Source organism: Macaca nemestrina, chromosome 8 (assembly GCF_043159975.1).
Source record: "Macaca nemestrina isolate mMacNem1 chromosome 8, mMacNem.hap1, whole genome shotgun sequence".
In the NCBI taxonomy this organism is placed as follows: Eukaryota; Metazoa; Chordata; class Mammalia; order Primates; family Cercopithecidae; genus Macaca; species Macaca nemestrina.
The window spans coordinates 18976787-18992557 of record NC_092132.1 but is presented as its reverse complement, the minus strand read 5'-3'; the positions used below and the strand labels follow the sequence as shown (position 1 = coordinate 18992557).

The 15771-nt window shown below is 40.1% G+C and overlaps 1 protein-coding gene across 1 annotated transcript; it reads left to right on the top strand.

Moving 5' to 3' along the window:
• Positions 1 to 14412: 14412 nt before the first annotated feature.
• On the top strand, positions 14413 to 15215 carry LOC139355641 (phosducin-like protein 3). The gene has a single exon (XM_071067500.1). It carries the CDS (start codon positions 14438 to 14440, stop codon positions 15155 to 15157), a length of 720 nt encoding a protein of 239 aa, XP_070923601.1. The 5' UTR covers positions 14413 to 14437; the 3' UTR covers positions 15158 to 15215.
• Positions 15216 to 15771: the final 556 nt, after the last annotated feature.

Here is a 15771-nt window from a genome sequence, read left to right as displayed (position 1 = left end):
AAGCAGTTATATTATGATATGGTTTGGCTGTGTCCCCACCCAAATCTCATCTTGAACTGCAGCTCCTATAATTCTCATGTGTTGTGGGAAGAACCTGGTGGGAGATAATTGAATCATAGGGGCAATTTCCCCCATACTGTTCTTGAGGTAATGAATAAGTATCAAGAGATCTGATGGCTTGATAAGGGGTTTCTCCTTTCACTTGGCTCTTACTCTCTCGTCTGCTGCCATGTAAGACATGCCTTTTGCCTTCCACCATGATTGTGAGGCCTCCCCAGCCACCTGGAACTGTGAGTTCATTAAACCTCTTTTTCTTTACAAATTACCCAGTCTCAGGTATGTCTTTATCAGCAGTGTGAAAACAGACTAATACAGTAAATTGGTACCAGTAGAGTGAGGTGCTGCTGATATGGAAGTGACTTTGAAATGGGATAGCAGGCAGAGGTTGGAAGTGTTTGGAGGGCTCAGAAGAAGACAGGAAAATGTGGTAAAGTTTGGAACTTCCTAGAGACTTGTTGAATGGCTTTGACCAAAATGCTAATAATGTTATGGACAATGAAATCTAGGCTGAGGTGGTCTCAGATGGATATGAGAAACTTGTTGGGAACTGGAGTAAAGGTGACTATTGTTATGTTTTAGCAAAGAGACTGGCAGCATTTTGCCCCTGCCCTAGAGACTTGTGAAACTGAACTTGAGGGATTTGCTATAGGGTATCTGGCAGAAGAAATTTCTAAGCAGCAAAGCATTCAAGTGGTGACTTGGATGCTATTAAAAGCATTTGGTTTTGAAAGGGAAACAGAGCACAAAAGTTTGGAAAATTGGCAGCCTGATGATATGATAAAAAAGAAAAACCCATTTTCTGAGAAGAAATTCAAGCCAGCTGCAGAAATTTGCATAAGTAACAAGGAGCCAAATGTTAATCATCAAGACAGTGGGAAAAATGTGTCCAAGGCATGTCAGAGACCTCTGCAGCAGCCCCTCCCATTATAGGCCTGGAGGCCTAGGAGGAAGAAATGGTTTTGTGGGGCAGGCCCAGACCTCCCTGCTGTGTGCAGACTAGGGACTTGGTGACCTGCATCCCAGCCACTCTAGCTGTGGTTAAAAGGAGCCAAGGTACAGCTTGGGCTGTGGTTTCAGAAGTTGCAAGACCCAAGCCCTGGCAGTTTCCACATGGTGTTGAGCCTGTGGGTACACAGGAGTCAAGAATCGAGGTTTGGGAACCTCCACCTACATTTCAGAGGAGGTGTAGAAACACATGCATGTCCAGTCAGAAGTTTGTTGCAGGGGTAGGGCCCTCATGGAGAACCTCTGCTAGGACGTGCAGAAGAGAAATGTGAAGTTGAAGACCCCACACAGAGTCCTCACTGGGGTACCGCCTAGTGGAGCTGTGAGAAGAAGGCCACCATCCTCCAACCCCAGAATGATAGATCCACTGACAGTTTGCAACATGCACCTGGAAAACCCACAGGAACTCAACTCCAGTCCATGAAAGCAGCTGGGAGGGAATCTGTACCTTGCAAAGCTGCAGGGTTAGAGCTGCCTAAGACCATGGGAACCCATGTCTTGCATCAGTGTAACCTGGATGTAAGACATGGAATCAAAGGAGATCATTTTGGAGCTTTAAGATTTGACTGCCCCACTGGATTTTGGACTTTCATGGGGCCTTTAGCCCCTTTGTTTTGGCCAATTTCTCCCATTTGGAATGGGTGTATTTATCCAATGAATGTGCCCCCATTGTATCTAGGAACCAACTAATTTGCTTTTTATTTTACAGGCTTATAGGCTGAAAGGACTTGCCTTGTCTCAGATGAGACTTTGGACTGTGGACTTTTGAGTTAATGCTGAAATGAGTTAAGACTTTGGGGGACTGCTGGGGAGGCATGATTGCTTTTGAAATGTGAGGACATGAGATTTGGGAGGGGCCAGGGGTGGAAATACTATGGTTTGGCTGTGTCCCCACCCAAATCTCAACTTAAATTGTAGCTCTCATAAAACCCATGTGTTGTGGGAGGGACCCAGTGGGACAGAATTGAATCATCAGGGCGGTTTCCCCCTAATGTTCTCATGGTAGTGAATAACTCTAATGAGATATGATGGTTTTATGAGGGGCTTCCAATTTCACTTGGTCTAATTTTCTCTTGTCTGTTGCCATGTTAAGACATGCTTTTCACCTTCTACCATGATTATGAGGTTGCCCTAGCCAAGTGGAACTGTGAGTCTACTAAACCCCGTTTTCTTCATAAATTACCCAGTCTCAGGTATGTCTTTAGCAGCAGTGTGAAAACAGACTAATACATATTATTTTCTCAAAATTGTACCCCCATCCCCAAAGTAATAAGAGATTCAGTAAATGATCATAAGTGGTGATTTTCAGGTAAAATATTTTGAAGAACAAGATATTCACATGAAATTCAAAGTGTCATCCTACAGATTACTTTTTAATTACAAGGGGAAAATGTCTTTTTATAATGAAAGGGATAACTTTACCAAGTGATCAGACTTAAAATCAATACTGGGAAAATCATAAAGAAACAAAACTCTGTCATCATATGCCTCTTGATGGGAGTGTGAGAAGATAATTTTCAAAAAGAAGTCAGATTATGACTGTCAGGCCTCTAAACCCAAGCCTGCAAATATCCAGATGGCCTGAAGGAAGTGAAGAATCACAAAAGAAGTGAAAATGACAGGTTCCTTCCTTAACTGATGACATTACCTTGTGAAATTCCTTCTCCTGGCTCATGCTGGTTCAAAAGCTCCCCCACTGAGCACCTTGTGATCCCCACTCCTGCCAGCCAGAGAACAACCCCCTTTGACTGTAATTTTCCACTACCTACCCAAATCCTATCAAACAGCCCCACCCCTATTTCCCTTGGCTGACTCTCTTTTCAGACTCAGCCTGCCTGCACCCGGGTGATTAAAAAGCTTTATTGCTCATACAAAGCCTGTTTGGTGGTGTCTTCACATGGACGTGCATGAAATTTTGGTGCCGTGACTTGGATCAGGGGACCTCCCTTGGGAGATCAATCCCCTGTCCTCCTGCTCTTTGCTCCATGAGGAAGATCCACATACAACCTCTGGTCCTCAGACCAACCAGCCCAAGAAACATCTCACCAATTTTACATCGGATAAGCGGCCTCTCTTTACTCTGTTCTCCAACCTCTCTCACTATCCCTCAACCCCTTTCTCCTTTCAATCTTGGTGCCACACTTCAATCTTTCCCTTCTCTTAATTTCAATTCTTTCCCTTTTGTGGTAGAGACAGAGGAGACGCGTTTTATCCGTGAACCCAAAACTCCGGCGCTGGTCACGGACTCGGGAAGACAGTCTTCCCTTGGTGTTTAATCACTGTGGGGATGCCTGCTTGATTATTCACCCATGTTTCAGAGATGTCTGATCACCATGGGGATGCCTGCCTTGATCCTTCACCTTTAGTGGCAAGCACCACTTTTCTGGGAGGCAAGCACTCCCCAACCCTTCTCTCTGTGTCTCCACCCTCTCTTTTCTCTGGGCTTGCCTCCTTCACTATAGGCAACCTTCTACCCTCCATTCCTCCATCTTCTCCCTTAGCCTGTGTTCTCAAGAACTTAAAACCTCTTCAACTCACACCTGACCTGAAACCTAAATGCCTTATTTTCTTCTGCAATGCTGCTTAACCCCAATACAAACTCGACAATGGTTCCAAATGCCAGAAAACAACACTTTTGATTTCTCCATTTTACAAGATCTAGATAATTCTTGTCGTAAAATGGGCAAATGGTCTGAGGTACCTGATGTCCAGGCATTCTTTTACACATTGGTCCCTCCCTAGTCTCGTTCCCAATGCAACTCGTCCCAAATCTTCCTTCTTTCCCTCCTGCCTGTCCCCTCAGTCCCAACCCCAAGTGTTGCTGAGTCTTTCCAATCTTCCTTTTTCACGGACCCATCTGACCTCTCCCCTCCTCCCCAGACCCAGGCTGCTTCTCACCAGGCCGAGCCAGGTCCCAATTCTTCCTCAGCCTCCACTCCCCTACCATATAATCCTTTTATCACCTCCCTTCCTCACATCAAGTCCAGCTTGCAGTTTCATTCTGTGACTAGCCCTCTCCCATCTGCCCAGCAATTTCCTCTTAAAAAGGTGGCTGGGGCTAAAGACACAGTCAAGGTTAATGCTCCTTTTTCTTTATCTGACCTCTCCCAAATCAGTTAGTGTTTAGGCTCTTTTTCATCAAATATAAAAACCCAGCCCAGTTCATGGCTCATTTGGCAACAACCCTGAGACGCTTTACAGCCCTAGACCCTGAGAGGTCAGAAGGCTATCTTATTCTCAATATGCATTTTCTTTTATTACCCATCTGTTCCCGACATTAAATAAATCTCTAAAACTTAAATTCCGGCCCTCAAACCCCACAACAGGACTTAATTAACCTCGCCTTCAAGATGTACAATAATAGAGAAAAGTTACAATTACTTGCCTCCACTGTGAGACAAAACCCAGCCGCACCTCCAGCACATACGAACTTCAAAATGTTTAAGTCACACATGCCTAAGCAACAGCAGTCAAGCATTCCTACAGGACCTTCTCCATCAGGATCTTGCTTCAAATGCCAGAAATCTGGCCAATGGGCCAAGGAATGCCCATAGCCTGGGATTCCTCCTAAGCCATGTCCCATCTGTGCGGGACCCCACTGAAAATCAGACTGTCCAACTCACCCGGCAGCCACTCCAGATCCCCTGGAACTCTGGCCCAAGGCTCTCTGACTGACTCCTTCCCAGATCTTCTCGGCTTAGTGGCTGAAGACTGACACTACCCGATTGCCTCGTAAGCTTCCTGGACCATCACAGATGCTTTTGGTAACTCTTACAGTAGAGGGTAAGTCCGTCCCCTTCTTAATCAATATGGAGGCGACCCACTCCACATTACCTTCTCTTCAAAGACCTGTTTCCTTTTCCTCCATAACTGTTGTGGGTATTGACGGCCAGACTTTTAAACCTCTTAAAACACCCTAACTCTGGTGCCAACTCGGACAGTATTCTTTTATGCACTCCTCTTTAGTTATCCCCACGTGCCCAGTTCCTTTACTAGGTCTAGGCATTTTAACTAAATTATCTACTTTCATGACTATTCCTAGGCTACAGCCACACCTCATTGCTGCCCTTTCCCCAGTTCAAAGCCTCCTTCACAACCTCCCTTTGTATCTCACCACCATAATCCACAAGTATAGGACACCTCTACTCCCTTCTTGGTGACCGATCATGCACCTCTTACCATCCCATTAAAACCTAATCACCTTTACCCCACTCAATGCCTATATCCCATCCAACAGCACACTTTAAAAGGATTAAAGCCTGTTATCACTCGCCTGTTACAGCATGGCCTTTTAAAGCCTATAAATTCTCCTTACAATTCCCCCATTTTACCTGTCCAAAAACCAGACAAGTCTTACAGGTTAGTTCAGGATCTGCACCTTATCAACCAAATTGTTTTGCCTATCCACCCTGTGGTGCCAAACCCATATACTCTCCTATTCTCAATACCTCCGTCCACAACCCATTATTCTGTTCTAGATAAACCTAGCTGACCCCATAGATCCTAAATCCTTTCCCCACTCCCCTTTCCATTCCTTGAAAATCAGCTCCTACATTGGCTCTCCCTAACTCATCACTCCCTTTTCATTACATACACCCAAAGTGCAGGGCTGTGTGGTTGGAGTTCTTACACAAGAGCCAAGACTGCACCCTGTATCCTTTCTTTCCAAACAACTTGACCTTACTGTTTTAGCCTAGCCCTCATGTCTGCATGCGGTGGCTGCCGCTGCCCTAACCCTTGAAATCACAAACTGTGCTCAACTCACTCTCTATAGTTGTCATAACTTCCAAAATCTATTTTCTTCCTCACAACTGATGCATGTACTTTCTGCCCCCTCCACTACCTCTCAGAAAGCCAAACTCATTGCCTTAACTTGAGCCCTCACTCTTGCAAAGGGACTATGTGTCAATATTTATACTGACTCTAAATATGTATTCCATATCCTGCACCACCATGCTGTTATATGGGCAGAAAGAGGTTTCCTCACTACCCAAGGGTCCTCCATCATTAATGCCTTTTTAATAAAAACTCTTCTCAAGGTTGCTTTACTTCCAAAGGAAGCTGGAGTCATTCACAGAAAGGGCCATCAAAAGGTATCAGATCCCATTGCTCAGGGCAACGCTTATGCTGGTAAGGTAGCTAAAGAAGCAGCTAGCATTCCAACTTCTGTCCCTCACGGCCAGATTTTCCTGCTTCTCATTAGTCACTCCCATCTACTCCTCCAATGAAACTTCTACCTATCAATCTCTTCCCACACAAGGAAAATGGTTCTTAGACCAAGGAAAATATATCCTTCCAGCCTCACAGGCCTATTCTATGCTGTCGTCATTTCATAACCTCTTCCATGTAGGTTACAAGTTGCTAGCCCGCCTCTTAGAACCTCTCATTTCCTTTCCATTGTGGAAATCTACCCTCAAATAATCACTTCTCGGTGTTCCATCTGATTTTCTACTCTTCGGGGATTGTTCAGGCCCCCTCCCTTCCCTTACACATCAAGCTCGTGGATTTGCCCCTGGCCAGGACTGCCAAATTGACTTTACTCACATGCCCTGAGTCAGGAAACTAAAAATACCTCTTGGTCTGGGCAGACACTTTCACTGGATGGGTAGAAGCCTTTCCACAGGGTCTGAGAAGGCCACCACAATCATTTCTTCCCTTCTGTCGGACATAATTCCTCGGTTTGGCCTTCCCATCTCTATATTGTCCAATAACAGACCAGCCTTTACTAGTCAAATCACCCAAGCAGTTTCTCAGGCTCTTGGTATTCAGAGAAACCTTCATACCCCTTACCATCTTCAATTTTCAGGAAAGGTAGAATGGATTAATGGTCTTTTAAAAACACACCTCACCAAGCTTAGCCTCCAACTTAAAAAGGACTGGACAATACTTCTATCACTTGCCTGTCTCAGAATTCAGGCCTATCCTTTGGGAATGATACAGGGTACAGCCCATTTGAGCACCTGTATGGATGCTCCTTTTTATTAGGCCTGAGTCTCATTCCGGACACCAGCCCAGATTGGACTGTGCCCTAAAAAACTTGTCATCCTTATTATCTTCTGTCTAGTCATACTCTTATTCACTGTTCTCAACTACTCATAAATGCCCTGCTCTCATTTACACTGCTGGTTTACGCTGTTTCTCCAAGCCATCACAGCTGATATCTCCTGGTGCAGGAAACCACCACTCTTAACTCCCTCTTAAAGTAAATAAATAATCTTTGCTGGCAGGACTATGCTGACCCTCCTTGAGCACTCTCTAATTGGATGTCCTGGGTCCTCCCAATTCTTAGTCCTTTAATACTTGTTTTTCTCCTCTATTCGGACCGTTTAGTTTTTCAATTCATACAAAACTGCATCCAGGCCATCACCAATCATTCTATGTGACAAATGTTTCTTCTAACAACTCCACATTATCACCCCTTACCACAAAATTTTCCTTCAGCTTAATCTCTCCCACCCTAGGTTCCCATGCCACCCCAATCCCGCTTGAAGCAGCCCTGAGAAACAACATCCATTATTTCTCTATACCACCCCCAAAAATTTTCACCACCCCAACACTTCAACACTATTTTGTTTTATTTTTCTTATTAATATAAGAAGACAGGAATGTCAGGCCTCTGAGCCCAAGCCTGCACATATTCATCCAGATGGCCTGAAGGAAGTGAAGAATCACAAAAGAAGTGAAAATGGTAGGTTCCTTCCTTAATTGATGACATTACCTTGTGAAATTCCTTCTCCTGGCTCATCCTGGCTCAAAAGCTCCCCCACTGAGCACCTTGTGACCCCCACCCCTGCCAGTCAGAGAACAACCCCCTTTGACTGTAATTTTCCACTACCTACCCAAATCCTATCAAATAGCCCCACCCCTATCTCCCTTGGCTGAATCTCTTTTCAGACTCAGCCCACCTGCACCCAGGGCATTAAAAAGCTTTATTGCCAACACAAAACCTATTTGGTGGTCTCTTCACACAGACACATATGAAAATGACTCTCATACAGATATAAAATAAAAACATTTTAAAGATTTTAGTTAATTCATTAATCAATGAGAGAACCAGTTAGATGTCATAACTGGTTCAAAAGAGAATTCAAAGAACAAACACATTTATAGATGATTATTGAAGTGAAAATGGTACAAAGGAGGGCAAAACTGGTTTTTCCACCAGGGGACTACAGAGAAAGAGAGAAGAGAGTCAGTTGAACCTCTATGGCACAGGATAGAATTTACAAGTCTATCAACAAGAATTAGGTTGCACTGCCCTCAGTTATCTACAACTTACAGAGTTGTAACACAGCTTCCATAGAATCAGAGTCAGATAATCCAGAGGGAGTCCTCTAGGTAATGAAAGTGTTTCACTAAAGCACAAAATTTAAATGAGATGCAATAAGAAATACACAATTTCAATTATATAATGTTTTTGCCAAAAATGTTTAACCTGAACTTAGACAACATTACAATATAGCATATTCTGTAACTAGTCTGGACTCTCTCAAAAAATTGGATGCCATGAAAAACTATAAAAAGGTAAGAGGAATATCCTTGATAATAATAAAATAAGAGGGATAATGACTAAATAAGGTTAATAATCCTTGGCTGGATCCTAGATTTAACAAAAGCTATAAAAGATATTTGAGAGGTTATTCAGAAAAATTAATATATGGGTTACATAGTAGGTTATATTGTTAAATCAGTGCTAATATTCTTAGCTCTGATAATGGTTCTATGGCTATGAAGGTAAATAGGAAAAATTATTATTCTTTAGTAATACATGCTGAAGTATTTAGGGTTGACATGTAATTATATCTGCATACTTCAGTTTTCTCAGGAAAAAAATGACAAGATACACACAAGAGAAAGCAAATTGATCAAACAGGTTAATATTGGTGAATCTACATAAAAGGTACACAGACATTTATTAAACCATTCTTTCAAATTTTTATAGATTTAAAAATTTTAACATAAAAACAGTTGAAGAAAAGCTAAAAAGAAGCTCTGAACAAAATAATGCTTGTAAAAATCAGTTTAAAGAAAATAATATACATTAAATATGTAGCTATAAAAATACATTAACAGAAGATAGTGAGATACAAAGAGAGAGTCAGATATGAGAGAAAGAGTCAGGCATGAAAGAGACAGAGAGAGAGACTTAATGAATGAGTTGTTAGTCATCAGATATTCGTCAACATCCAATAATAACCTCTGTTTGGCCTCGATGTCAGGCTTCCCTTATCCCAGGGGGTCCAAACATTTTCTACCAAAAGATGTCTTTTTAATATGAAAAAAGTTGCCAATATTATGGTTGTTAATTTTTATTATCATTGATAAAAAATACATAATGGCAAATGTACTCATGAATTCAAGAAACGCTTTAAAATGAATTTCTATGTCATTAAGCACAAGAACATTTTCGTAAATGCATGCATAGAGAATTTCAATATGAATGAGGCTCAGTGTTTGTTTGGTTTAGAGACTATTTAGAATGTGGGATTATTTGGGGCCCAACTTTTTTTTTTTTTTTACCACACTGTAGACACACAAAAAAATGAGTTCAAAATGGAAAAACTTAGATGGTAATAAAGAAGAGCTCATTTTTATTGTATCACCAAACATTCCCTTAGAAAGAAAGATTAAATTTTGGTTCATCTGTCCTTAAGACAGATGAGAGTTACCAAGGCAAAAGAACCCAGGTGCTAGAGTCAGGATGACATGGCATAAACTTTGATTCCATTCTTTGCTAGACGGCTGATCCTGGGAAAATGGTTAGGCTTCACCATGTCTTAATTTTCTCATCTGAGGTTAAATAATGATACTAGAAATAGAATACCAACCTCTCTGGGATAACTGTGCTTTTCTTCATTCTTTTAAATGCATACGTGTATTTTTGCCTTACCATGTTCCCAAAAGTATTTGAGGCAATATGGTGGTAGCATGGAAATTATAAAGGATTAATTTAAGGGGAATATATGTGTACATAATAGATAATGCAACAATCTTAGTTTCTTCCTCCTCTTACTTTCTATTTTAAACTTCAGAATTTGATAACTCTGTGATCTTGAGCATTTAATGCTATTTCACTGCCATAGTATTACTATACCATTACTAAGTAAAGTGTCCATTACTAAGATATTCATTATTAAGTGAGGAATTAAAGTCACTAAAATCTTAAGATTTTAGAGTGAGAAGACGTGTTTGCATGAGCTTGAGCAAATCTTTGAATTTCATTGTGCCTCAAATTCTCATGTGTAAAATTGAGAAAATATCTGCCTTGACTAAAATGATCAGATGAAATACTGTAGTTTTAAAGGTCTTTGCCAATACTGAATATATAACATGTAAGTAACAGTTACTCTATCCATAAAGCTAAGAAATGGGGGAGGGCACAAGGCAAAGTTGTATGCACAAGTAATCTTTAGAATTATACTTCTAAAATTGTACCATTTTAAAGTTGGAAAATATTAGCTGCTTGGTAAGTCGTAAATATATCAACAGAATCCCCATAAAATACTCTTAATTTTTTATTTGCATTTTATACCAACAAGACTTCAAAATGGATAAAAGCGATAGAGAATTTATCTTTTGAATTCCTATGGGAAAATACAGCATAACATTTTAAGATATTATTATGTTATTATCATTTCATAATTTTTATTATATTCTTCTATTTGAAAATTAAATACATGATGAATATAACTTATCCATCATGCTGTGAGTCTCTGTGTTATCACAGAGAAAGATATACCTTGTAAAGGAAAGCAAGGAAAAAGGATCATTCTTGGTCTATCCTCTCTGTAGGAGAAGATGTTATCTTACAGGCTCCCTGGCGTGTCAGGATGGTTTAACTTATGCATATTATCTAGAAAATATCCATTATGGCTCCATCAGCTTGCATGTATATTTCATTCCATCACTCAAAAGTCAGTAACCTATAGATAGTCAATGAGGGTGTAGGCTTTTGATTAAAGTAATTGCTGATCTTGTACCCCTAGAATATCAAAAGAACTGGAAATGATTCTTGCTAAATTCTATAGCTGCAATGACAATGTAAACTGTGTGGAAAATTCTTAAAGATTTTATATCTTAAGGCTATCTTACAGAGAAATCCTCAAACTATGCAATTTCCACAAGAATGATTAGTTTCAATCATAAAATACAGCACAATGATCTCATTGAAGGAAAGGAGGGAGTGTGCAACTCAAAGAGGCAAATTCTCTTCGGGGTCCAAATCACTTCTTGTGGTGTTTCAGGAAGTGACACTAACTTTCAGGCCCTCAGAAAAACATATTTTTGTTGCCATGCACTAAAGTATCCCAGAGAGGCATGAGTGATTTTATTCATTTTCCTGAAAGCTTAATTTACTGAAAAGAATTGACCTATGGCTTATAGAGGAGTGGAAGTTATATCTACCGAGCACATATGAGCATATTATGGTTCTGGTACTGTGAAATACACATTTATATATATATGACTCTGAAGTTTCAGACAAATTGGATAATCTGGTTATTAACTAAGATTGAGAAGAATGAGAAGTGATTTGAAGGAGTTGACAAGCATAACTTTGAACATGTTGGTCATGTTGGTTCTGAGAGCCATTCTTCCAATTCCTGGGTCTAAATACTATGGAGCTAACCTTGATGCCTCTATTTCCCTCACACTATGCATGGCAATGCACCAGCCAATCTCGTTGGCTCCACCTTCAAAGTATATATATACACTTTGAACTGTATAGATATGCATTTTTTTTTAGATCAAGTCTTGCTGTGTCACCCAGGCTGGAGTGCAGTGGTGCGATTTTGACTCACTGCAACCTCTGCCTCCTGGGTTCAAGTGATTCTCCTGCCTCAGCCTCCCAAGCAGCTGGGATTACAGGCCCACACCACCATTCCCAGCTAATTTTTGTATTTTTAGTAGAGACGGGATTTCACCATGTTGGCCAGGCTGGTCTCAAACTCCTGGCCTCAAGTGATCCACCCGTCTTGGCCTCCCAAAGTGCTGGGATTACAGGCGTGAGTCACTGCACCCGGACCAAAGTATATTTTAAACTGAACACACCTTTTCACCACCTTCATGCTAAACCATGGTTTTAAGCACCATCATCTTTTACCTGGATTGCTACAATGGCCTTTTAATATGTCTTGCTGATTCCGTCTTTTGCTGTAGTCACAACGCAGCAATCAGAGGTAGTTTTTAACATTTCCTGATAACTTCATCCTTCTCTTTCTCACTCCCTTTAGATTTGGGCCCACTGTTTTAGAGAAGCTTTTCATGAAGGTTCTTGCAGTCCTTCCACACTCCAGCCACTCCTCAACCTCCTTCTGTTTTGATATCACCCTCCCCCACCCCACCACAGACATTATCACCTTCTTACATATTTTTCTTGTTTGTTTCCCCCAACCAGAATGTGAGTTCCACAGAGACAGTGGAGGTATTTGTTGTATTCACTGCTGTAGCCCCAGTACCTAGAACCCTGCCAGGCACAGCGGATGCTCAATAAATATTTTCTGTATTAGTGAATACATTAATTTAAAAATTGGGAATTCAATGCAGAATTCAAGAATAAAGTTACTGATTTTGAAATCTTTCATCATTGATGGGATAGTTAAACTGGGAAGATAGTTAAAATGGGAAGAGATGAAAAACGAGGGAACACTGGGAAATGTTTGCCTTTATTTTGCAGGCAGTAACAAGAGATAGGAGATAAGAGTGAGGGAAGGTGCAATATATAGCGTATAATATAGTATACATACACACACACATACACACATATATATATAACACACATATGAATATCTACAGCCTGAAAATGTCCTGTATAGTATAATACACACACACATACACACACACACACATATAGTATGTAATAAATATGAATCTATACACACATTAGTTCATTTATTCATTCATTACATATTTATATGCCTCAGATGCAAATGGTAGAGCTAAATAAATTGACCTCAGGTCCAACAGATTTGTTAAGCTCTCTATACTCTCTGTTTGGTCCAATAGTTTGTGTGTTGCTAACATTTTCTGTAAGTAATCATATCATTTTTAGAAAATAATGGTTTTAGTTCTTCTCTTCCAATTTTTAAGCCTTATTTGTTTTGCTTTTTTGAGTATTTATTATACAAGACCTTCAGTAATATGTTGAATAGTGGGAGTGGTAGTAATCTTCCCTTGCAAATAAATTTAAATACATTTATCTACAATTTCTCCATTGTTGGCTGCAGGTTTTTGTTGTTGTTTATAACATTTATTATTTTAAAAGTTTTTGGTTATTTAAAACTGTAAATATTGGATTTTGCCATTTTTTGGCATCTATTGAGAAAACAATTACATTTTCTTTTTCTTCAATATATTTTTGTAGCTCATTACATTGATAGAAGTTTAAAACATGGAACACTTACTTGATCATGTTGGATTATTTAAAAATATACTTTGCCTTTCAATTAGCGGATGTCGTATTTCACTTCTCCACATTTATATTATGAAGAAATAAGCATATAATTTTCTTTTTCTTGTTTGGAAACCACATGACACTAGCTTTATAAAGTGAGCTGGGCAGCTCTCACTTTTTTCCTGCCTCTGGAACAATTTGTCTAAGAGAGGCATTTATTGTACCAATGTTTGGAAGAACAATCTGGGATTGAGAATTATTGGGAGGAGTTTGACTACTGCCAGGAATAATTTATGACTGAATTTTGCATTCATTTCTTTTTCCTTCTTCTAACAATTTTGGCATCTACACATTGCCAAAAATTTATTCTTTGCACCTACGTTTTCATATTTATAAGCATATATGTATTGAAAATAATTTATATCATTTTAAAATCTATTGTTTCTGTATTTTTCCCTTTTTATTCTATTTTATTTATTTGCAATTCATTTTTTTCCTTGATCAGCACTGGCTACCATCTATCTTATTAATCCTCACAAAGAATCAGCTTTTACTTTTATTACTGTATTTGTTTTCTCTCTCTTGGTTTCTATCTCTCTTTTCCTTATATTTCCTTCTTTCTTTTTTTAAATTTTGCTCTGTTTTCTTTTTTCTACCTATTTGATTTGAATGTTTAGCTTGTTTGTTTTACGTCTCATATGTGCCCCAATAGATGCATTTGAAGCAAAACATGTTTCTCTAAATACTACTATATTTTTGCCCCACAGATATCATGTAGTGTGCCACTAACTCACTTTTAAGGATTTTATAATGTTCTTTGCAATTTCTTTTTTAGGCAGAACAATTCTTCATTTAATATGTTATTTTACATTCCAAATCCAAGGAAATGTTAGCTACTTCTGTGGTACATTATTAAATTTATGGCACTATCTTTAGAAAATACAGTCTGGGGCACAGCTGGCTTGAGCAACTGGAAACAAGATGCAGGACCCCAACGCAGACACTGAGTGGAATGACATCTTACGCAAAAAGGGTATCTTACCCCCGAAGGAAAGGCTGAAAGAACTGGAAGAGGAGTCAGATGAGGAGCAGCACATCCTCCAGCAGTCAGTGGTGAAAACATATGAAGATATGACTTTGGAAGAGCTGGAGGATCATGAAGATGAGTTTAATGAGGAGGATGAACGTGCTGTTGAAATGTACAGACGGCAGAGACTGGCTGAGTGGAAAGCAACTAAACTGAAGAATAAATTTGGAGAAGTTTTAGAGATCTCAGGGAAGGATTATGTTCAAGAAGTTACCAAAGCTGGCGAGGGCTTGTGGGTCGTCTTGCACCTTTACAAACAAGGAATTCCCCTGTGTGCCCTGATAAATCAGCACCTCAGTGGACTTGCCAGGAAGTTTCCTGATGTCAAATTTATCAAAGCCATTTCAACAACCTGCATACCCAATTATCCGGATAGGAATCTGCCCACGATATTTGTTTACCTGGAAGGAGATATCAAGGCTCAGTTTATTGGTCCTCTGGTGTTTGGCGGCATGAACCTGACAAGAGATGAATTGGAATGGAAACTGTCTGAATCTGGAGCAATTATGACGGACCTGGAGGAAAACCCCAAGAAGCCGATTGAAGACGTGTTGCTGTCCTCGGTGCGGCGCTCTGTCTTCATGAGGAGGGGCAGCAGTTCCGAGGGTGACTGAGGCTACAGCTGCTATCAACATGCCGAACTTTCTTGTGACAAATTGTCTGGATTTTTTATTTTATTTTATTTTATTTTTTTTTTTTTTTTTGAGACGGAGTCTTGCTGTGTCACCCAGGCTGGAGTGCAATGGCCAGATCTCGGCTCACTGCAAGCTCCGCCTCCCGGGTTCACGCCATTCTCCTGCCTCAGCCTCCCGAGTAGCTGGGACCACAGGCACCCGCCACCTCGCCCGGCTAGTTTTTTTTTTTTTTTGTATTTTTTATTAGAGACGGGGTTTCACCGTGTTAGCCAGGATGGTCTCGATCTCCTGACCTCGTGATCGACCCGTCTCGGCCTCCCAAAGTGCTGGGATTACAGGCTTGAGCCACCGCGCCCGGCCTGGATTTTTTAAAAAAGGAAAAAGCAAGAATGAATCCTTCTGTTTTTTAGTTTTGTATAAATTATGTTTCAAATCTTTACATTTTAGAAATAATCATTGCTGGAAATTCTGTTAAATATTTTGGAGCTCTTTTTTTTTAATTAGAGTATTTCCTCTAAAAAAATTAAAACCAGCCATTTGTATGGCAGATGTCTGTTTTCCTCGTTTATATTTTAAGCCATAAAACCTAGTCA

What these genes read in the sequence shown, in the direction of transcription:
- LOC139355641 (XM_071067500.1), top strand. Translation starts at nt 14,438, where the DNA reads ATGCAGGACCCCAACGCAGACACTGAGTGGAATGACATCTTACGCAAA.